The following is a 24,814-nucleotide window of genomic DNA, read 5'->3' as shown; positions in this document are numbered from 1 at the left end:
AACTGAAATATACTTTTAACAAAAACCAGATTGAAATTGAAAGAAATAACTCAGATAACAGCCCAAAAAATATATTAAGTTTAAACAAAAATGAATAAACTTTATAAATGATATCATATGTGTTTTAAATTATTTGTTAAGCATTAGTTAGTAACTTTATTTTGACCAAATTCAACCACATAATCAAGCAAGTCTCACACAGGCATTTCATCGAGCACTTGGTATGCATTTCTTAAAAAACAATGCAAACATATTCTTTCAGCCCCATAATAACAAATTTAATCAACAATCATCATATTAAGCACTCATGGTTATAAGTTATCACATAAGAGTTTAGTACCTGCAAGTGGATGACCAGTGAGTGATTCAATTGATAAGAAATTGTGGATTCGGTGGGTTTTAGCAGATATTCTAAACACAGAAGGACACTCAATTTTCAAAATATGAAGCTTTTATCAAAATATGAGAATGATTCAATGGTTCAATCTTCGTGATCGCTAGGAATTTCTCAATTTAAACTGTTGTAATATTATACCTAAACCCGACCCCCCCTAGTTTAGGGTTTTGTTTTTCAATCAACACCATGGGAGGGGCTGGTCGGAGGAGAAGAGGGAGGTACCTGGCCGGAGGAGAAGAGGGCGGTCACCGGAAAAATGATCGGAGGAGGAGCGCCTGATGTTGTGTGCGTACCTGGTTGGAGGAGAAGAGGGAGTAGGGTTTTGTGAAGATGTTATAAGAATGAGATCCCTGTCTTATTTTTGAAGAGGAAATAAGATGTGTTCAGATCTGTTTAAAAAAAAAAAACAAACAGTCTTCAAGGGAGACGTCTGCGCGCCTGCAGACATAAGCTCCCTTGAAGATGTTTGAAGAAAAAACAAACACCCCCTTAGTAAATCTGTAAACCCCCTATGAACATTTAGCAACAAGAGTCTTTCTCTAATTCTGTAATTTTCTATATCAACACGTTTGTGTTCATATAAGGTATTTAACATAAATAAGCATGAACAAGTTCATTTCCTTAGCAGTCAAACACGAACATAAAACCATGTTTTTTTTTTGTGTTTGCTTATTTGTTCAGTTAAAAAGCTTTCCAAAAATATTTAACTAAAAACCAACATAAGTTAAGGCTACTAAAACTGAAGCATGTAACATTATTACATACAAACTTAAATTTTATAAAGCTAAACCAACCAAGTTAAGGTTTACAAGAGGTAGTTGTATCAATTGCAATGGTGCTAACAACATCCTTAACAAAAGTGAAAAAACATTCTCTGCAGGAAGTTGGCATTAAAGTAGAGCTGGGCCGCTTCCGTGTTTGACTATGGTCACATACCACTCTTTCAAAGGACCGGAACCGCGCCTTTGGAGGCTCAATCCCACATGCAGCCATGATTGAATGCGTTGCATGCCTTGCAACTTCCTTAAACACATCAGCTTCTGCACACGTATGACATAAATTAAGTTATGAACATGTATCTAATTGTCCTACAACATTCTTAACTTTTATAAAAAGAATGAAATCATGACGCGATATTAAGCAATATTAAAAACTTGAGCTAAAGACGGTCATACCTAGTTTCTTGTCCTTGCTTAAAAGCTTCAAGTTGAGCTTAACAAGTGATTGAATCTCACTTTTAGCGTCCTCGATTTCCTTGTTATTGTTATTGCCATCATGTTGCGTGTCTTTATTTATATTCTCCTCCTTCTCTAAACTAGAATCGATCTTTTCTGCAGAGTGTTTATCATTAGCTTTGGATGATGATTGATCACTTGAACCAAGTTGTGTGTCTTTATTTATATTCTCCTTCTTTAAAGTAGCATCGATCGCCTTTTTTGCAGAGCGTTTATCAGTAGCCATGGACGATGATTGACCACTAGAACCAAGTTGTGTGTATTTCTTAATATTCTCCTTCTTCTCTAAAGTAGCATCGACCACCCTTTTAGCACATCGTTTATCGGTAGCTATCGACGATGATTGACCACTAGAACCAACAACATTAGATGCAGTCGCTAGATTCTGACAATTGTAACTAACATTCTTCACGTGCGCAGAATCAATAATCTTCCTAGAAGAAGATGAAAACTCACTTTCATTCGTTCTCAAGCCCCCAAAATAACTGCCGTTTGGTCTCACCTTACTCGCCTCGTTCACTAACCTTTCTTTATTTTTATGTAACTCTGCCTTTTTAGGAAACGGGTTTTTATTTCCCGGCTTTTTCCCAAAAGCTTTTGCTGCAATACTCATCATTTTCCATGCTTTATCGATGTCATTTGAACGGTTTTGAGAAGTTGTTTGACTTTCACTTTGACTTGTTTTACGCACGTCTCCAAAACTGGAAGTAAAAGTCAAGGACCCACCTCGAAACCCATTCCAATTTTCACGTAATACTCTTATACGAGAATGCACATTGAGACAACGCTTCAAGGTTCTTGCATTTGGCGCGTTTGACCTGTCAACAGTTGACTGTGCGTTCGACCGGTCTCCCATCGGTCTATCAGAGGTGGGTACTGAAGGTGCATCAGTATCAGTATCAGTATCAGTATCAGGTTCACGAGTATAAGATTCTCTAACAATATCATGAATTGACACCTCAGAATAAGTAACCCGCCCTGTATTGAACCTTGAAAAGGGATTGTTATTATCATTATTATTAATATTAGTATTAGTATTAGTATTAATATTGGTATTATTATCATCATCATTATCAAATGTGGTATATGTTTCAACCTTAGCATGTTCATCCCTCGAAAGCGTGCAATCTCTGCAAAACCAATCACCCTCCGGTACAGTTGCACCGAGGCCAACACAGTACGAGTGAGCAGCTGAATCACATAGATCACATAGTAACAGAAGATGATCATCCGATGAACTGCTGCATACGGTGCATTTTACTTGTGAGTACGGATCCTGCGGTCCAATTGTCGCATTGCCATTGTAATAATAAACCTGCAAAAAAATCGTTTTTAAACAACAGAAACAATATGAATAGAATTAACTAGGACTGGCATAACAAGTCAGACACAACACGATAAGACACGATTACCTATGGTACTAGACACGAACACAACACGATAGCTAACGGTGTCAATTTTTTCAAACATGAACCTGTTTAGAGACACGGTAAATATTATTTATGGAGTGAAGCAGTAGTTGCTAAAAGTTCATAAAAAACTTTATTTATACATAATCCTCAACATATTTGAAACAAAAATTCAGTTCAGGGCAGCCCTCCCCCCCCCTTGTTTTTTTACCCGATTTTCGCCCGGAAACCCCCCCCCCCCTCTTTCCTATGCGGTATTCTCGTCCAAGGTTCGTCACTGCGGGGCATAAGGTAACTAAGGCATACGCAATAGATTTTATTAAAAACAAATTTAAAACAGGTCACTAATAGGTACTTTTTAGGAAAACGTGTCGACTTGTATAAGACACAAACCCAAACCCAAACTTATTTAAATCAAATGTTGTTTCATTATAACACTTTCTGTGTCATAAATTGCCAGCCCTAATAACTAATAAGTAATAATAACAACCTGATCGCGAACAGGGACGTTAACAATTCGCTCGGAGAGGAACACCCCATCGCTCGACGGGCGACGAATAACCGAAAATCTCCGCTTACAAACCGGGCACCGGGACTCAACTTTAGCCCACTCCATAATACACACAAAGCAAAAGTAATGATCACAGCTATCAATAAAACCTCTAAGGGGCAATCCTTCATCCAACAAACACACACCACAAGTGGCCAGCTGCTTCTGTTGCAAACAATTGTCATCATCATCTTCTTCTTCTTCTTCATTAACAGCTTTTGATTTGCCTTTTGAAGGTGGATCTGGGGTTAGGGTTTTGAGTCGTTTGGATGGTGGGTATTCGATGGTGTCTGGTTTGATGTCCGGCAGCCAATTGGTGTGTTGTGATTCAATGTTTGGTGGGTTTTCGGTGGGTTCTTGTTTCATCGGAGGTGTCATTGGTTGTGTCGTTGAGTTGTTGAGTTTATTGGATAATACGATGAAAGAAGTACGGTTTGAGATACATTCGAAACCGGTTTCTAACTGTTTTCTATAGGTTTAAACTTTAAAGACTTCTTTTAAGTTAAAATTCCTAAAATAGCCTTGTTTAGGACGTGGATTCATAAAAAGGAAAAATTCTTAAAATATCGTTTTTTAAATTATGTAATGTTCATATAAACATTTTAACGGAGACAACTTTTGAACTAAATTTATTAGCTCAGACAACTTTTTAACCAAACTCGTTAGCTTCGACAACTTTTAAAAAAAAAGAAAAAAAAAACCGTCATTTTTGAAATATGCCAAAAACGAAGTTTTGAAATTTTGTTTTTTTTATATTTAGTATTTTAATTAGTTTACTTATATTTAGTTGGACTCTGTTTTCAACAAAATTTATGTTGTCACGTAGATAAAATATGGATGTCTTAATAGTATATTCGAAATTTTATAAGACTTTAAAAATTGAAGACAGAATTACAAATTTTGTCCTTTAAAAAAAACAAAATTACGGTTCGTGTCATTTTTTTAATTTCCTTGCAGGCGATGTACTTTAAACTTTTTTTTTCTACACGTTATGTCCTTTACGCTAACTAGGTTAGAAAAACTCAGTTAAATACCCTCACGTGAGGCGCATGTGAGGGCATTTTTGTCTTTTCGACTACCCTGCAACTTCTTCTTCTTCTTCCTCTTTTCTTCTTCATTTTCGTCAAAGGCCTGCCCCCACCACAGCTCCGCCACCAACCACTACCACCACCTTGACCTCTACCACCGTCACCCACCTCTGCTACCAGCCGCCACCACCACACCTCCACACAAGACCAACAGCTCGGTGTTGGAAACACATCTATTTGCTCGACCGAATCAGCTGACCACCACCAGTTCAGTCATCGATCTCCTTGTCGGAAAATAGGTTGTGGTGGTGATGATGATGTAGATGACGTGGAGGGGATCACGGAGGGCCAGGTTGCAGGTGCTGGGTATATGGTGGAGGCGTGGTGGTTGATTTGGTGTGGTGGTAGCGATTAACATGGTCTCCGGTGGTCGTTAGTGGTGTGGTGGTGGTTTAACCATGTTTCTTGTACAGAGCAATCCAATCTCACCATTTCCGATCACCCCTAACCAAACTACCACATATCCCCAAACCAAACCCTAACTTACTCACCCCTCAATTACTCGATTAGAACATAATTCACCATCTTAAAACCCTAGTTCTCGCTCCATATTCATCAACCATCAGTTTAATTTCATTATCGGAAGCAGTTAAGTTTCTCTCAATGCTTCAGATAAATCAGATCTCCGATGAGTATCGGGATTCGTATATGTAGTACAGTTTAAACTTTAAAGCTACTAGACCTATGTAATTTGATCTCATATGCAGTGAATCAGTTAACAAATCAAAGGATTTTGATTAATTACAGTCTTTGGTTGCTAGAATATTCCGGTGAGTTTCCGGCGCCGGAGAAATTGATTAAGGCGGTATTTGTGAGGGTTTCGAGGGGATTTAGGAGTGATGATGATTGGTGGGTTGAATGGAATGGAATGGAATGGAATCTGCAACGCGGTAGGTGGGGGTATGGTGGCCGGAGTGGTTGTGATATGGTGATGGTGGTGGCGTAGAGAGAGAGAGAAGAGAGAAGGGAGGAGGATGGAGTTATAAGTTTGTAGGTACAGACGAAAAGACAAAAATGCCCTCACATGCGTCTCACGTGAGGGTATTTAACTGAGTTTTTCTAACCCAGTTAGCGTAAAGGACATAACGTGTAGAAAAAAAAAGTTTAAAGTACACCGCCTGCAAGGAAACTAAAAAAAGGACATGAACCGTAATTTGGCTTTTTTTAAAGGACAAAATTTGTAATTCTGTCAAAATTGAAAGTAATTAAATAAAAACAAATTATGAGTACAATTTAATTAAATTATATCACATTTAAAAAATATAGGATCAAATGGGTGTGACGGAATTGAGTTGAAATTAGCCGGAGGAGCCGGAATTGAGCTGAAATTAGTCGGAGGATAATTGAGTTGAAATTAGTCGGAGGAGACGGAATTGAGTTGAAATTGATCAGAGCATTAAATTTGAAGACATATTCGGTTCAAAAAAGCCATTTTATAAAATTCCCAAGAAATTAAAGACAAATTTGAATTGGTCAGAGAAGACAGATTTGATTCAAATCTTAACAAAATGAAGGTTTTGAGAATCTTAACAAAATGAAGGTTTTTTTGTGTTTCTCTTTCCTTAAAAGAGTTATTTTAATAATTTTCTCATTTAATAAATGAGGCAACTTTTCATAAATTTTCAAGGAAGACTCATCTCAATCATCTTTACGATGAGATTTAAAGGTGATTGAGGAACTACCATGTGGCTTCATATCTCATTGCCACGATGAGATTGAATGAGATTGGGACGGACATTTTGGGAATTTTTCGAAAGGGTGAGTCATTTTTGAAATATCTCTTCTCACTTGGGTTATTTTGAGAATTTTTCCAAAATGCTTTACTTTTGTTGTTATTATTTTATTTTTGGCTAAATTGCTTCTTCGGCTCGTCTGGTTTATGCTTCATGGCTCTTTTAGCTCATGATGAAATATTTCGACGAATGATCGACATTTAAATTTGCCTATGGTTTTAGTCTTTTAGACTAACTTCATCAATCATTTCCCATTAAGATAATGAGTGAAATTAAGACTAAGGGTTCAAAATCACAAACAAATTTAAACGTCAAGGATAAAAGAAACTAATTACTCTGATATTTTTTTTATGTTTATTTGTTTATTCTATCTTTTTTATTATTTGTAAATTCTTTTATTTTGTTTGTTATTTCTTTTTTAATTAACTCACATATTTAACTAACCAATTAACGGACTATGTTACATTTTTGAGTTTATTTTCTGTTTGGTACCCATCACAGCATGCGAGTTGATAGCGTGAGTTTGAACTTTAGATAATAAAAAACCATTGATACAGCATATTTTGATGCCTTTTGGCTTATACCAAGACTATATTTGAAAACCATTTGAACACTTTTGTTTTATGGTATACATTTCAAAATCACATAGATCTGTATAGGCACCATATACATAGGGAGAGCTTAAAGTATGCACCCTCAGCTAGTATATATATTTTTTCAGTTAGACCTAAAAATTTACAACTCATTCTTGATATTATCAATTCTTTACTTCCAACATTATTTATTGATCTTTGACTACTAACACTTTAGAAAAATCATGACTTTGATACACTTTTTTAAGAATCTTGTGCTAGGACATTTAAAAACATTAAGAAAAATATCCTTCAATTTGCGTTATATACTCGCTAACTTCATCCCATGATTCGAAACATGTTAAAACTGCTTTCTTGCATAAAGTGGCAAAGTTAGACATATGTCTATCACTCTTTCCGACGAAAGAATACTTTATATGTCTAGGTCAAAACTGCCCGACCCGTTTAGACCAAAACCATATATTGACCGTTTGACCAATTACACAGTTCACATTTACATTGAAAAATGATGCCTTACATCATTTACTAAATTTCCATCTTGTTACATAAAAAATTGTTGAGGCTATGTTGATGCCATTTACACTACTACAACAATACAAGTTAACTGTTAATGATTACAAAAGATCACAAGTTACTGTTATACTCTTAAGTCTTAAGTCTACAAAGCCATATGGTTGTACAATACACAAATGACAAAAACATGTTACAATAAACAAAGTTTTGTTTATCTTGTTCCTGCGTAAATGATTCCTTCTGATATCCTCAAAAGAAAAACACGAAAGAATGGGCATAGTCAATTGGATATCATCAAATTATGCAAGTTGTAGACTACAACAAGATGGATCAAATATGCATGAATAACATCACGCACAGATTTACAGACAGATTACGACCATAGCCTACAAAACTTACGAACTCTTCTCAGAAGAGTGTTTGCCATTAGAAAGACTGACAGATATTTCTGTTTTAGGCTCTTTCTGTGCAAACTTTTCGTTCCAATAAGCTAACGGGTCAGCATAAGATCTTGTTCCAGCCTCACTAGATAAACCAAAACCAACAAACGAGTCAGTTTGACTCCTAGTCACTGCTCACAACACAAATATAAAAACTTGTTTAAATTCAATTTTTACCTGCTTGCCCTGATAGTCATCCCGCCTATAGTTGCTTTCTCTTCAAATAAGTCGCCTGCAATATCGACTGTCACTGTTAACAAGTCGTCTGATAACAACACAAATGACTTTTTAAATATGTGTTTTCCTTCAAATTCCCCTTTTACTACGGATCAAAATCTAATCCTATAAACGAACCGAACATTTAAACGAACGTTCGTTGAACAGTTCGTGAACCGTTCAGCTGGAAGTTCGTGTATTTAATAAACGAACGAAAAAAATTAAACCGACGAACATGAACACATGTTTTGTTTGTTCATTTACATTCGTGAACGTTTGTTTATTTACGTTCGTCGTTCGTTTGTATATATTTGTTTAACCCTTTAATTATGTAACTTTATATATTTTAAAGACAAAACATATTAGCAAGCCAACACTAATCCTAACCACATATTCTTTAAATATGAAGTTTGACATGGTTTAAAAATTATGTAATGAAATAAACTTTAATTTAGATGAGTTTGTTAAACTTGATAGAGCAAACGGTGGTTTTTGTCCTTGTGGTTTTATTTCACTTGCAATTAAACCCGACCCCACTAACCCATTAAGTCTGGTCGTTAAACTCAATTTGATATTATTGGATACTTAATGTATTAAACTTCAATTTATGTTCATTTATGATTGTTTATGTTCATTTTATATTTGTTCAGGTTTGTTCGTTTGTGTTTGTTTATTTATGTTCTTTTATGTTCATTAATGCTCGTTTTGTTTAGAATGTTAATGAATGAACACGAACAAGAAAACAGTTACAGTTAAATGAACAAACACAAGCACGCCCGTAAACAACCGATTAAACCGTAATTAAATTTACAGAATCAAATACTACCTCCATAGATATCTTTATCCGAAAAGTACTTAGCTTTCAAGTAAGCAGCAAACCGAGCTTCATACTTCTTCAGCTTCTCACTTTGCTCCTTAATATCCATCTCTCTGTAATTTATGAACATGCAAATTACTCAATTTGTCGTTATATTATTATATATATAACATGATATCAGAAACCCTAATTATTATTATTACACATTTGGTAGTACGAATAAACAGAACAGAAGTTGATTTTAAACTGATATGGGATTCAATTCAACAATTGAATTGCATAAATAAATAAAACACGTATAAAAGAAACCGATTAAGCTACCTGATAGATCCAATTGAGTATCACCCAAATGTCGCAATTGACGTCTGCCGCTTTATATAGATGATTTTAAACTTTGGTTATTATTAATGTGTGTGTTAATGTGTAATGTAATTCTCTCTTTTTAAAATTAAAAACTTTTAACTATGTTCCCGAGTTCTACTTAATAGATGAAAGGAAGGGAAATGGATGGAAAGACTGAGACGTTTGTGTTCCCAAGTTTCATTTAAGAAAGAAAAGAAAGGAATTAAGAAAATTTATGTTCCAGAGTTTCATTAAAAGAAAGAAAAAAAAGGAAATGAAAGAAAAAAATAGAGAAATAAAGAGTAAAATGGTGGGGTTTGGTTTCTTTCCAAATTGGAAATAATAGGAAGGAAAGAAAGTTGGACACAAAGGAAAAAGGAGAGAAAAGAAAGGAAAGGAAAAATATCCATCTTTTCCTTTCTCTCCTTAAGTAAACTCGGGAACACAGCGTTTGTGTAATTATCTCTTGGTTACATTCTTTTGTAACGGTAGCACACTAACCCATCCGATCATATTCACTTTAGAAGAAAACCCAATATAAATACACTAGTTTATTCGGAAACTATTTATTTTTATATTACATGTGGGACTTGAACCCAAAACTTTTACTTTTTTATTTAAACTGAAGTCTTTGAGTGTCTCATCTTAGCTGCTTTGACTAGTATCATTGACAATTATTCATTACATATTATATTGTTAGGCTATGTGTAGTGGAGGTTTAACAAAATGTGGCGTTTTGTAACATGTGACGCACAGTCAGTAAAGAGTGAGTTTTTGTTTTATGGGTGTAATGGTGTTGTAGCCTCTTATATATATATATATATATATCAGGTTTAAAAATCAAGCAAATCTGGTGACTTCAAAAAAGAGGAGAGCGACCACATCGCGACACGTAGGATTTTTATGTTTTCGTTTATATATATTATAGATATATATGGTAAGGATCCTAAGAGAAACATTTGCAAATTGAGAATTTTGATAACCATTTTGGACCACTAAAAACACCTTTAAAAAAATATTTAAAAAAATCATAAAACAAAAAATAACAAAAATTTTTAAAAAGTAAAAAAAAACCAAAATTCTTATATTTCATTCCGGTTTCATTAAAAAATAAAATAATAAAAAAACGTCGTATTATACACATATGTATAATTTTATTTAATCTTTGTTACGTAATATACACATATGTATAGTATCATTTTTGTGTTATATATATATGTATATATATATATATCATGATCATGAGAGAACTTTTTTGAAATTGAGAACTATGAGAACCATTTTGGACCACAAAAAACCCAAAAATAAAAAAATCATAAAATACAAAAAAACACAAATGATATTGTACATATGTGTATATTACGTAACTAAAGAGTAAATAAAATTATACATATCTGTATAATACGACGTTTTTTTTATTTTTTTTAATGAAACCGGAATGAAATATAAGAATTTTGGTTTTTTTACTTTTTTAAAATTTTTTTATTTTTTGTTTTATGATTTTTTAAATATTTTTTTAAAGATGTTTTTAGTGGTCCAAAACGGTTATTAAAGTTCTCAATTTGCAAATGGTTCTCTTAGGATCCTTACCATATATATCTATAATGTATATAAACGAAAACATAAAAATCCTACGTGTCGCGATGTGGTCGCTCCCCTCTTTTTTGAAGTCGCCAGATTTGCTTGATTTTTAAATGGAGGCTTTTCATGCATTTGACCCGAATTCACGGGCATGGGTCTTACCAAACCCAAATATTCCTTAAACGGGTTATAACATCTCATTAAATTAAAAACTAATCTCACCAAATTATTAACGTAAAAATCCTATAAAATAGGATATATTAAAAATTAATATATGATACTTTTAAAATATATTATTTAAAATTAAGTAACAATTTTATGGTAAAAAAATAACGGGTCATGGGTCCCATCAAACTCATATAACTTTTAAACCAGATTATAACATCTCATTTATTTGTGAAACAATTTAATATCAAACTATAAGTATATTATTAATTTTCATACAATAAAAAAATAAAAATTCAAAAAATAGATAAATATTAAAAACAAATAATATAAAACGACCCCAGTAATACGGGGGATAAAAACTAGTATATATATATATATATATATATATATATATATATATATATGGAGAGGATCATGAGAGAACTTCATTTTATGGAGAGAACTAGAGAACTAATAATGAAGTATTTTTAATTTAATTAAAAAAAGTATTTTTTAAAATTTTTTTTTTCTTTCATCCTTCTTATATGTTGTTATTCTTCACCACAAAAAAAATAAAACTAAAAAAAAAATTAACGAGTAATGCATATATGCAATACACCGACTTTTTTTATAATACATATGTGCAATAGTGTGCATTTTGATAATTGAAATAATGTTGAATAGCATATATATAATTGTTTGTATTGTTTATATGCAATAGTGTTATATTATATACAAAAATTAAAAAAAAATCGATATAGTGCATATGTGCATTAGTGTTGTATTACATATATGCGATAATGTGTTTTGCATACAATTATTAGTGTCGTATTTGCATATATTCAATAGTGTGTATTGGATAATGCAATTGTGTTGTATTATATGCAAAAAAACACTATTGTATATATGCACTACAGTACTACACCGATAAGTTTTTTTTATTTATTTTTTTTATTATGGTCAATATCATTTTATTAGAATGAGGAAAGAAAATAAATCACAAAATAAATTTTTTTAAATAGTTAAAAATAATTATTTACTAGTTCTCTAGTTATCTCTTTAAGAGGAGTTCTCTCTAGATCCCACTTCTATATATATATATATATATATATATATATACATGGTTGGTATCTTTAAGAACTTTAAAAAGTAGGGGTGTACACGGACCGGACGGACACGGACGAGACCTTGTTCGTGTCCGTCCGTAAAGCTTTTGATGGACAAACGGACGGCTCACGAACACTCTACCGAACGAAATTTTATGTCCGTATCCGTCCATTAAGAAATTGAGTTTGTCCGTGTCCGTCCATGTCCGTCCGTTAATATTGTAAACGGACGTTAACGAACACTAATGGACAAACGGACACTAATAGACTCTAATGGACAAACGAACGCATGAACATTAATGGACACTAATGAACATTAATTGACAAACAAACATATAAACATTAATGGACACTAATAAACAATGAACACTAATACTTTCATTAACGACGAACGAACATACACAAACCTATCCTTACGGACGTAACCGAACGGACATTTCCGGACGTAATCAAACGGACGTTCACGGACACTATTGAACGAACCTGTCCTTTGTCCGTGTTCGTCCATTAAGCTTACCGAACGAAACTTTTTTGTCCATGTCCGGTTCGCTTACAGCCCTATTAAAAAGGTTAAGAACTCTTAGGAACCCTTAACAACCAAACAATTTTTTAATTTTTTTTATATATTAACATTATTTAAGAGTAGTTTTATCATATTTTATATAAAAAATTTTGATTACATATATTAATCACAAGTTTACATATATGTAAAATTTATGTACTAACAAATTTACATAGGTGTAAGACAAAACATATATATATGTATAAAAACTAATTTTCAAAACTGTAATCGTAGATATAGATGATGATAAAACTACTCTCAAAGAACATTAACATACAAAAAAATTTATAAAAACGTTAGTTTTCAAGGGTTCCTTCAAGTTCTTAAATAATTTAACAGTTCTGTAATGATACTCATCCTATATATATATATATATATATATATATATATGGTCAAGTTATTCTACAAAGGATAACAAAAATGAGAAGTGTGAGAAGCCATAAATAATTGACATGTGTCAAGTGAGGACCCAAAGAAAAAGGGTATAAAGGTAATTGTACACATTTTCTCTCTCCACATGCAAGGCACATTTTAATACCCCCAACATTTTAGAACGTTTATAACTTTTTCGTATGACATTTTTTTTTTTTAAAATATCATCATAATAAAAAGCGTTTTTTTATCTTTGATATGAGTATGATTTTTGTTATATAAAATTTAAAACAAAAATCACGTCATTGTGTCTTTTCGCACACCATTGTGTCTTTTTTCATCATTGTGTATTTTTTAATCACTGTGTCTTTTCGCATACTATTGTGTCTTTTTGCACACCATTGTGTCTTTTTTCGTCATTGTGTCTTTTCGCTTATCATTGTGTCTTTTTTCCCACACCATTGTGTCTTTTTTCGTCATTGTGTCTTTTCGCACACCATTGTGTATTTTCGCTTATCATTGTGTCTTTTTTCGTCATTGTGTCTTTTCGCACACCATTGTGTCTTTTCGCTTATCATTGTGTTTTTTTTCGTCATTGTGTCTTTTCGCACACCATTGTGTCTTTTCGCTTATCATTGTGCCTTTTTTCGTCATTGTGTCTTTTCGCACACCATTGTGTCTTTCCGCAAATCATTGTGTCTTTTTTCGTCATTGTGTCTTTTCGTACACCATTGTGTCTTTTCGCTTATCATTGTGTCTTTTTTCGTCATGTGTCTTTTTTGTCATTGAGTCTTTTTGCACACCATTGTGTCTTTTCGCTTATCATTGTGTTTTTTTCGTCATTGTGTCTTTTCGCACACCATTGTGTCTTTTTATATAATACATAAAACACAATGCTTAATACATGTTACACAATAACTTGAAACGTAAAACACAATGGTGAATACGTATAACACAATGACCTAAAACGTAAGACACAATGGTGAATACGTATAACACAATGACCTAAAACGTAAGACACAATGGTGAATACGTATAACACAATGACTTGAAACGTAAAACACAATGGAAACAACATATTACACAATGACACAACGAACAACAAAAAAACACAATTAAGAAAACCCATTAATTATTTTTAAATTTTTATATAACAATATGATACTCATATTAAAGATAAAAAAAACGCTTATTATTATGGTGAATTTTTTTTAAAAAAATAATACCGTATGAAAAAGTTATGAACATTTTAAAATGATGGGGGAATTGACATGTGTCTTGCATGTGGAGAGAGAAAGTCAACAAAGATGAGTTATTACCTTAATTCTCTTTTCATCAATTTTTATTTATTAAATTAATCTTAGCCATTCAAATCTAAGATCAATGGACTGGATTCCTTCTCACCCTTCTCATTTTTGTTGTCCTTATATATATATATATAGAGAGAGAGAGAGAGAGAGAGGAAGGTTATAATAAGAAATAGTTTTTTTCTAAAAAGTGTAAGAAGTAATGTAGACCATTAGATTTATTATAAGACATAAGGGTAAGATGGTAAACTATAATATCTTTTTAATTATGGAATTGAATTATCAAATCAATTATCGTCTCTATTTTTTTTCAAATAATCGTCATGAATATGATAAGTTACAAATTATCTTCAACAGTTGGTTTTTTATTAGAAAACTACAATATATTGATTGGTTTGTGTAGGCATAATAATACTAAAAATTATTGAAGATCTTCAACAACAGAGACCATTCAACATGGCCATTCCCTTTCTACCCACCATCGTTCACCCACCTATCGTCACCATCCCTCGCCACAATACTATTTTTAATATATATATATATATATATATATATATATATATATCACATACGCACAAAATAAAATAATAATAAACACAAAACACTGCTCATCCTCCCGTATCGCCCCATCGCCTATATTTATTGCCCCACTACGGATGATGTTAGAGATTTATGTGTAATTACTCTTTTAAAAATTTAACTTTACAAAATTGTTATTTAAATATAGTGAGACCCTTTAGAAAGAAAAAATATGATTATTTATCATTATAGATTATTGTCAGCTCATAATACCAAAATCCAATTAAAAAGGATAATTTTACTATCAATCTAAGAACTTAGTAAGTTACTACTTACTAGCTGCAGGCTTGATCCAAAGGCCATACAAAGGCCCAAACGAAAAAAGACTATAAAACATTGCATGTGGCCCAAAATTAATTTACATAAAAGTGATAACCATAGGTAGAAGTAGAGGTTAAAAAAAACTGGTTTCATCCAAACCAGTTTCCAAACCGTCAGTTTTATAACCCGTTCCTCCTAAGATCTATCAAACCGGTTTTAAAACTGAATCGGTTTGAAGAAAACCGGTTTTTAAACCGAACCCGTTTGAGGAAAACCGGTTTAAAACCGTTTATAAACCAGACAAATTAACAACCTATCTTAATTAAGTTGTTAATTTGTCTTTAATGGATTAATGTAGTAATTTATTCATCTTCATGTTGGTGTAAAAATCTTGATTTAACCCTTGTTGCGCATGAACTTGATAATTTTGATCTTGGATATGTGTAGTCTTAATTAAGTCTTATATTTCTTAATTGTGACTAACGATGATCAATCAAGTGTTAAGGGACATGTGTGCGACATATAGTTATCAATGATGAACTAGAACTATTTTATGTCACCTTGTCTTAATTAAGTTATTATCAAAACATTAAGATTGATTAAAGTTAAAACCAGTGTTTTCACAACAATGATGAAAAGACATATTTGCCTCTTATATTAACTGCTATAACTAATGTTAGTTGACGGTAGGTTCCCATTGCCAAAAAAAAAAAAATGCCGACCACTGAGGTTTCCTGTGTAAACTCATCACCAAAGGATGCAATCCTACAAAACATTGTTGACTACATGGGTGTATTTTGCATTAATTATTGTTATCCAATCATCATAGTTAAAAAGAAATGATTTAACTAAGTTTCCTTAACTATTTTTTAAACAAGAATCTATCTGAGTAAAACACAAAGTTTAAACTTATACTTATCTTTTTTTTCTTTAAATATTTAAGACCATAGCTTGTAGACTTTGGCCATCTGGCCTTGCGTCTGGTGGTTAGGGGTCTTTATGTAGTGGTTTCTTTATAAGGTGGTCCTAGATTAGAGTTTCTAAAGCAGTAAACTAATAATAGACGGATAAAATTACGTCTTAGGTCTCGAGTTCAAGTATTGATAATTGGTAGGTATAAGGCTTACGGCGTACCACAGAGTTAAAATGCCGTTCAAAAGAAATATAGTGTGGACTTTGATTTTTTTAAATTGTTTAAATTTATCACCTAATATGATGCATAGTTAAAGCATGGTACCATGTACTTTAATTTATATTATTAGAAGAGACTCCATATACTTTAGAAATATAAAAAACAATAATAATCTCAAGAGTTAATATTATCATCAAGGTAATAAACAATAATACTTGATACAACATTTATAACAAAAATAAAATGGAATTAGTTTGACATAGGCCACAAGATATGTCCAAAAAGCATTTAATCAAGTCCAAACAAATATCTTGTTTTTATTTTCTTTATACTGGCATTATTACGACAAGCATCGTACCATGTTACCAGATTTTCTTATTATAAAATAAATAAATGAAAAGCAGTCGCAAACATGCATACATTGTACTTGGTGTCATCAGCAAAGATTTTCTTGAAGTAATGTATCAATTATTAAGTTTAAACTTTAAACTACTATATAATTTGAAAGTTGTTTGCTGCTTAAAGAAAAACTTAATAATTTCCTGACCTAGCCCACTCGTAGAAGGTTCGTCACATTCTGATAGTTATGTGAATGAGATCTTTATATTGTATAAACTATGAAGTGATTGTGAATAGAAGAGAGAGGAAATGTTTTTGTTGATAAGTAAATTTAGTAAAAGAGTGTTCACCTACATTCCTAAATAGTTTATGCGGAAAAATATCAGATATTGGTTAAAAACCGATATTTGAGATATCAGTTATCGCGATGAGATATCTGTAATTTTAATATCATGTAAAATTCATATATTAGCAATTTAACACTTATAATTCACTATACTCTTAGGCTATGTGTAGTGGAAGGACTATAATTGGGGGCGAATTGTGACACGTGGCGCCCAGTCAGCAAAGGGGGCGAATTTGTTTTTGGGGTGTATTGGTGTAGGGGCTACAAGTTGGGCCCCACAGTATCTTTTTTTATTATTTTTTTTATAATTAAACTAATCAAATAAAAACCAATTTCTTCAAATAATTAAATAAAAATGCATTAAAATTAAAAAGAAATACAAAAAAAAAATACATAACTAAAAGAAATACATAACTAAAAATATAAAAAAAAAACATATAGCTCGGTTGGCATACATGTTTAGTTTCGGGTCGGGAAATTGAAACGGATAGCTCGGTTGGTTTAGGTTCATCGGGTTCCATTGTAAGTTCACGTTCGGTTGGTTTTGCGAACCATGATGTTGACCGAAAGGAGGGAATGGGTGGTTCGGTTGGTTTGGGTTGTTTCTATGATTCATTTTGCATATACATATATACACACACACACAACATATACATATACATATACATATACATATACATATACATATACATATACATATACATATACATATACATATACATATACATATACATATATATACACACACAACATATATACATATACATATATATACACACACATACATATAATATAATAATAATATTTATTCTTCTTCCACGGCGATAAAAACCCCCCACCCCTTTTCGCCCAAAAATCGCCCGGGGCGGTGTTCACACCCAAAATCGCCCAAATCTACGCCCCATTACACATAGCCTTATACCATTAACAAATTAACCTTTTGTAACTTGCAAAACACTAATAAACGTCAACTATGAACTAATTAAGACTTAAAACACTAACATTGAATATTAAAAACTGATAACTAAGACTTAAAATGCGAATATTGAGAATATTGGTTATATATCGGTTAATATCGTCGATATTATTGGCATCAATATTTACCAATGGACCGATAACCGATATATCACCGATATATCGGTGATATTGGCTGCATAGCTACACTCTTTAATTTTTTTAATATTTTTTAAACTCGTGTTATCTACGCGTACTAAACTAAACAAAGTAATAACGACCATTAATTTAAGTTGTATTTTCCTAGAAAAACTAGACGCGTCCTTTATTGTGTCATTGTACAGTTAGGTCATGAATGTCTTCCACTTTTTGTAGACTCGGACCTCTTTATTGTAATGCTGCTAATGATACCCCTTAACGTATATACACCCGGTTAACGTTTGTCGATCTAGCATTTTGTTCTTGCTACTTGGGGTGCTACTCCGAGTCTCTCTACGATTTTTATTTCTTAAGTATTATATAATTTAGACATTGGATTTTAACTCCCACTACTACTTGATGATGCACTTATTCTAGTACATAAATGATAAATATATTTGATAAATCATTGTTAAAGTTAGTTTTTGTGTTTATTGCAAAGTTAGTGTATTCTTCACTCAAATTCAAATCGAAATTAATTCTTTCAAGTAAAATTTTAATCCTGTCAACGTTTCGCCATGTGCTCAATGTGACGGTACAAGTAATAATAGAAGACATATCATTAGTTTAATTTATAAATTACTTTTACATTGGTTGCATAATTACAAAAATATATATAGCCTCTTAATTCGTACTTGGATAATTCTGAAGACAAAAAATTTGGTTAAGTACTAATTTAAGAACTCACATAATAATAAACTTATGATGAATAAGTAGTTGCATTTTTTAAAAAAACTCTAAGCATATCATCAATATGTCTGATAAAAATACAACTCGATACTGGAAATTCAATAACTAGTTTACTTCTTGCAAGAGGTCATGAAATGTTTATTAACTTTGTCTTTTTTAGGAATTCGGGTATTACAAAACACACACAAACACAGATAATCAGCAAGAGAAATAATAAACGAAGATGAACATGCGAGATTTACGTGGTTCGGTCTGCTGACCACGTCCACGGGCCGCAACCAGTATACTTTTATTATTGCTATATACCTCACATGTGATGAAGAATTACAAATACAAGACTAAATGCAAATAGATACAACATTAAGGCTTTCTCCTTGTTCAACAAGAAAACTAATATGAGCTATAAATAAAACAAAATGGGCCAACCCATTTGTTCTTCTAATATTATGCTCCATAGTTCTCTTGAACGAGGTTAAAAAACAATCGAGCCTCCACATTAAATCCAACAATCTCCCACTTGGAGGCTTGATAATCTTCAAACTGCCTATCGATGATCGTCTGTACCTCTTGTAATCTTTCTCGTCTTTGTGGTTGCAGCGCCTTCTCATATGTTAACTTGAGGGCCCGCTGAAACTCCTCCGAGCTCCAACACATCAGCCATGGCTACAACTGCCACTAACTAGTTCTCTGTCCCTACCGACTCCTACTTACACGAACTACATAATCCTAGAATACATTGATAACAAACAACACTCTTCATAGTTAGAATGTAATCCTCTAGATAGACATTAAAAGTTGGAATATTAGTTCTCTTGACCGACTGTCTGGTAACTCGGGCTAAAGCTTTGACTTGTCGACAACCAGTGCTCCCACTGCTACGAAAACCTCTTACTGGTTTCTCTGAACCTATTCTAGCACGTTCAACCTAAATCTGACTTGTGGCTCTGGATTTATCTCATGTAAAACAAATATTCTTTTACCCATTAGACTCTGTGAACCGGACTTTGGTCTTCTTCTAAACTAGGTCGGTCACTCCTTTAGACGATAAACCGACCATATACAACAAACCGCTCTTTCGTCCTCGAGAAATGACAAGATTTCTCTTAGCAACTTTCCATTGCATGTTCCCAAATTTAACCTCATGTCCCTGTTCATCCACAACTGCCCAACAGAACTAAACTTTTTCTTAAGCTTGGAATCACTATGACATTCCTCAAGTTCCATGAATCGGCTAAAGTAACTAAATTCATGTCACTCATGTCCATAATATCAAGAATATCACTGTTCGATAGTCTAACCTTACCAAAATCACATTACTTCAAATTCTGCAATGCTTCATTTTTATGTGTAGCATAAAATGAAGCACCAGAATCCATGACCTAGGTATCAACATTACCCTCACCCCTAAGAACTAATGCCTCATCAGCTGAGTATTCTTTTGCAGTGTTGACTTCTTTCACTTTTTTCTTTTCATTATTTTCATTCGGACATGGAATCCTAAAATGTCTTGTCTAGTTGCAGTTCTAACATACCACATCCTTCCAAGTCCTAGACTGACTCATTTTCATGTTCCCACTCCCATTACCTTTGTTATTATTTCTTTCTCTGCCAACATACATTAAATCTCTCGATGATTCACCTGAATTTCTTTACCTAACGTTTTCTTCTAGAATAAGATCCCGAATCCCATAATAGTGAACTCACTAGTAGAACTATTATTCAAGGTGTTGTCAAACAATACCACGAAAACTGCGTTTTCTAACTTATAAGCTGTTATTACGATTGTTAAAATTTGAAATAAATATTCTTCGATATGTTGATACCCAAACAATCTTAACATTGTATTTTTGGCATATTTCCACATCTTAAGACTATCAAATCTAAGGGCAGCTTGGCATACATGTGCAAATGCGGTTGAATAATTTTTTCGGATGAGATTCATTACGCTCGGGTTGTTGAACAAAAAACCTTCGTTAATCACAAACTTTGCCATGTTATCCCGAACAACAATTATGTCAAAATTTCAAATATTTCCATCATTTGACATTGTTGTTTCACTTTGAGCTGGAGTGCCTTTAAATGCCTTGCAAAACATTTCTTAATGTTTTTCCAATTTGAAGTTTGATTCCGACTTAAAAAAACACGCCACAATTGTTGCATCGAGCTTCGTTGACGGATTGACATTTTACATAAACAAAATGACGCCTAATTGTTTTGTGCCTCATTTTCGAACTAATTTTCACCACGGTTGTGTGATCAATGAAGATATAACACCAATGGAAGGGTCCCACTTTCGAAGGTCACTTGACAGTGCTTTCGAGATATATATAAGATAGAATAGAAAACATTTTTTTAGAATTGTGATTAAACTAGCACATATAATACCTATTTAGACTAACACATGGGGGTAAAAGGTAAAACAAAAAAGTTCAAAAAAGGTAAAAATAATAATAAAACTATAAAGTTGTTATGCAATGGCCAGATCCCTCACTCCCTCACTGGCGGCTATTACTGATTCCTAGAATCGGTTCCTAAATACACAGTTACAAACTAGTTCCTGGCCTAAAAATCTTAAATTGATCATAAAATGGTGGTTTGGGTAAATTCCTAACCGATTACTTGGTATGATCGGTTCTAGGTTACAAAAAGATTCCTGTTTCGTATTCGTTTTTTTTTTGTACATCTCTACTAGTGGATAGTTTTATCAACGATGGATGGTCTGTCGGCACATTTCTCTCTCAACAAACTAAAAAGAATGATGTGGGAATCTCAGACAAAAACTTATATTCACTAAGAGACAAATACGACTGCTCGTGGCATCAGTGATAATCTCATTTTGGGTGCGGTTAGTGACGCGTCGCTTATATATCTATTTATCTTTCTTTATATATATGCATATATGATGTAAAACATCATATGAGACTACTTTATAACTATTTGTTGAAGATTTAGAACGGTAAATTTGAAACCTGAAATAAATAAAATACAAAGTTTTAAGTAGTAAATGAATCTTTAAATTTTTTTAAAACAATATAAATATATAAAATCTAGAAATCCAATCCAATCCAATCCAATCCAATCCAATCATCTTTCTAATTTAACTGCTCATGCCGGCCGACCAGCCAAAATAAAAACGGTTAAAAAGTATTCAGTCAAGTGATTGTGCTATTGGTTCCAATCCAAAGGATCCTTCCAACAATGGAAATAACTTAAATGTTAATATTTTCTGGTATTAAGAAAAACTTTGAATCGTGAAATTTTATATTAGTAACCAAATGTATGTCTTTTTATTTTCTTAGACCAACTAAATGTTACACGCTATAAAGATTAAACCATTGACCTCTTATTATATATCTTAATCACCTTGCCGCCCATCAAAGTGGAAATGACAACCGTACACGTCTCATGCAAGGTCATGAAAGTGATGGTCTTAGCAGGGGCGGACCCACATAGTTCTCATCGGGGTCCCGGGACACCAATGTTTTTTAAAAATTACTTAGATACGATATATTAAATTTTGTAAGGACCCCATAAAAATTAATACTTAGAACCCATACTATTAAGGTTGAACTAGTCTAGTGGAAAGTCCCTTGTTTTTTCTTTGAGAGGTTGCAGGTTCAAGCCTCACCATACCCAGTTTTTGTTGTTTTTTTAATATTCTAGTCAATATTAGTTATTTAGTTAGGGTATTTGTGTTTTTTCTTTAGTTTATCCCATATAACCATTATCACTTTAATTTATCCCATATAACCATTATCACCATGCAACATATATAATGACAACATGAGTTTTACATATACTTAAATTATTTATCTTGTATATGTATATTATAATTAATCATTTATTTGTGTAAGAGTTAGTTTTTCATGTCCTGGTTATTCATGTAAGACCATATATATATAGCTTACGCTTATGTTTTTCGGGTATGAATTAAAAGTGTATGTTCTATCTAGTTTCTAATCTATATTCTTTCTACTTACTCGTTTCCAATGACACCATATTTTCGTGTTTTATTATGTTCCTCGTCTCGACCCGACCCGAATAACGACCGACCCAAAAATTTTGTAAACCGGAAAAATTGGGACCCCATTGGCAAAAAATCCTGGGTCCGCCACTGGGTCTTAGTGACAAACATTAACACCCATCACTACAAACATTCATCGACCCTTCATAATAAATGTAAACCAATAAATAAATTAATCAAGACAATTAAGGAATGAAGCATGTGCAGCATGAAATGGTTATGGTGTGATCTATCTGTGAACTTGGCTGTTTGAGCTGTGGCTTATAATTAGACCTTACCTTCTTCCTACCTTCATCTCATGTGCTTTACCAACTTTACAAGTGTTTCATTCTACTACTTCACGTTTCTGTTATTGTACTGTACAACTCATTCATGCATATATTAGATTCTCACTTGAAAATAACATTATCTATTTTTATTTTCTTTTTCTATTTTGAGATAGAGAAGATCATTATCATTGGACACGTATAATTAATATGTATGGATTAATATATTTTTCAAAACCATACACGCAAAAGGTATGATTTTTCAGTTGGCTTAGTTGTTTATAATTACAAGTTGACGTGTTAGAACTCAAGCCATTTAACATTTTTCAATTATTTGATCCTTGAAATTGAATATTCATCACAATTGATCTAATGATCTCGAACACATACTCTATCGTACTATCTGTGTTATCAGTATGCTCGAGTACTTTGCGTTCGTGATATATTCCTAGATTTTGTAACATGCAAGCAACGAGTAACACATGTGCTCTCTAATCTTACTACTAAATCTAAATCTTTATTAACATGGCCGGCCGGTATTTTATTTTATATTGATTTTGGAGATAACTAGGTTATAATTAGATATGTAACAAAGAACAAGTATGAATGTAATCTAAAGTCTAAACCAAGAGACAAAGAACATAAACATAAACATATGATGGATCTTTCATTAGATTTACAGAACCATACACAAAAAATAACAGTATTATTCCTAGTATTTAACAATTCTTTCTAGGACAACTTCATGTGTCAAAAGCTTTAGCTAGCTACTAGCCTATGCTTACCACCGCCACCACCACCACCAGCGCCCACAACTCGTTTATTCGTTTACTTTCGTTTACCCGAAAACCACGGCCAATTGCCACTTTGAACAGTTTTAATCACACCTCTCTTTTCTTTAACCAAACTCTCATCTTTCTTTCTTGTTTCTTGACACCCAACTTTCTTCTTCCCTGATGTTTTCTTGTTCTTCTTGTTTAAACACTTATTATACTTTTCTTGATTATTATTATTATTATTATTATTATTATTTATTATTATTATTATTATGTTCTTGTACCTCCCATGGTGGTTGAAGGTGTAGATTACTTGGACCAGAAGAAGCATCAGAAGCCATAGAATCATCTGTATCTTCATCTTCATCTTTCACAGTAGTAATACTCTTCTTCTTACCACCACAACTACCATAATCATCATCATCCATGGAAGAACCAATGTACATTGTCCAGCCAGATTCACCGCTCTGACATTCTTCTGTTCCATCTCCATATATTTTGGAAGATGAGTCCATGTTTTGTGCCTGTTTCAACAATAGTCAACTGAATAGATTAAGAAACAAAAACAGAAAAATATGAGAGAAAGAACACAAGATAAGAAGAGTTTATTCTGTTCTATACATCTTTATATATAAATACAAACTAATTAGCTGGATCTTAGCCACCCCAACCCCACTTACCACCCCACCCCACCCCACCTCACATATAAAACCACAAACAACAAAGAACAGTGAAGAAACACTAATCGACCCCGGGCAGATTACGGATAATCTGGGGGTTAAATAGATGTTTCCCACGAGGGGTTAGATCCGGCAAAGATGGTTCTTCTGATAACCTGCAA

General features: G+C 32.8%; 2 protein-coding genes and 1 pseudogene across 3 annotated transcripts; all 3 read right to left on the bottom strand.

Moving 5' to 3' along the window:
• Window positions 1–1,166: 1,166 nt before the first annotated feature.
• On the bottom strand, window positions 1,167–4,066 carry LOC143573415 (uncharacterized). The gene is made up of 3 exons (XM_077058304.1): window positions 3,532–4,066; window positions 1,573–2,947; window positions 1,167–1,437 (listed from the first exon to the last, which is right to left on the bottom strand). Exons 1-3 carry the CDS (start codon window positions 3,967–3,969, stop codon window positions 1,196–1,198), a joined length of 2,055 nt encoding a protein of 684 aa, XP_076914419.1. The 5' UTR covers window positions 3,970–4,066; the 3' UTR covers window positions 1,167–1,195.
• Window positions 4,067–7,786: 3,720 nt separating this feature from the next.
• Window positions 7,787–9,371, bottom strand: LOC143573405 (uncharacterized). Of its 2 annotated transcripts, XM_077058294.1 has the most exons (4): window positions 9,313–9,371; window positions 9,001–9,104; window positions 8,136–8,190; window positions 7,787–8,043 (listed from the first exon to the last, which is right to left on the bottom strand). In XM_077058294.1, the coding sequence occupies exons 2-4, from the start codon at window positions 9,098–9,100 to the stop codon at window positions 7,914–7,916; spliced, it is 285 nt and encodes a 94-aa protein (XP_076914409.1). In that variant the 5' UTR covers window positions 9,101–9,104; window positions 9,313–9,371; the 3' UTR covers window positions 7,787–7,913. The 2 variants fall into 2 exon arrangements, with proteins under 2 accessions (XP_076914409.1, XP_076914408.1); XM_077058293.1 differs by lacking the exon at window positions 9,313–9,371 and having other exon boundaries at window positions 9,001–9,250.
• A 14,472-nt stretch (window positions 9,372–23,843) lies between these two features.
• LOC143573404 (uncharacterized) lies at window positions 23,844–24,503 on the bottom strand (annotated as a pseudogene).
• Between the last annotated feature and the right edge of the window lie 311 nt (window positions 24,504–24,814).

The sequence above is a fragment of the Bidens hawaiensis genome, unplaced genomic scaffold (genome assembly GCF_021521415.1).
Source record: "Bidens hawaiensis isolate Kalapana, Puna unplaced genomic scaffold, B.hawaiensis_p1.1 tig00026411_1, whole genome shotgun sequence".
NCBI classification, from domain to species: Eukaryota; Viridiplantae; Streptophyta; class Magnoliopsida; order Asterales; family Asteraceae; genus Bidens; species Bidens hawaiensis.
Note: the sequence above shows the minus strand (reverse complement) of the source record. Positions and strands in the feature narration are given on the sequence as shown.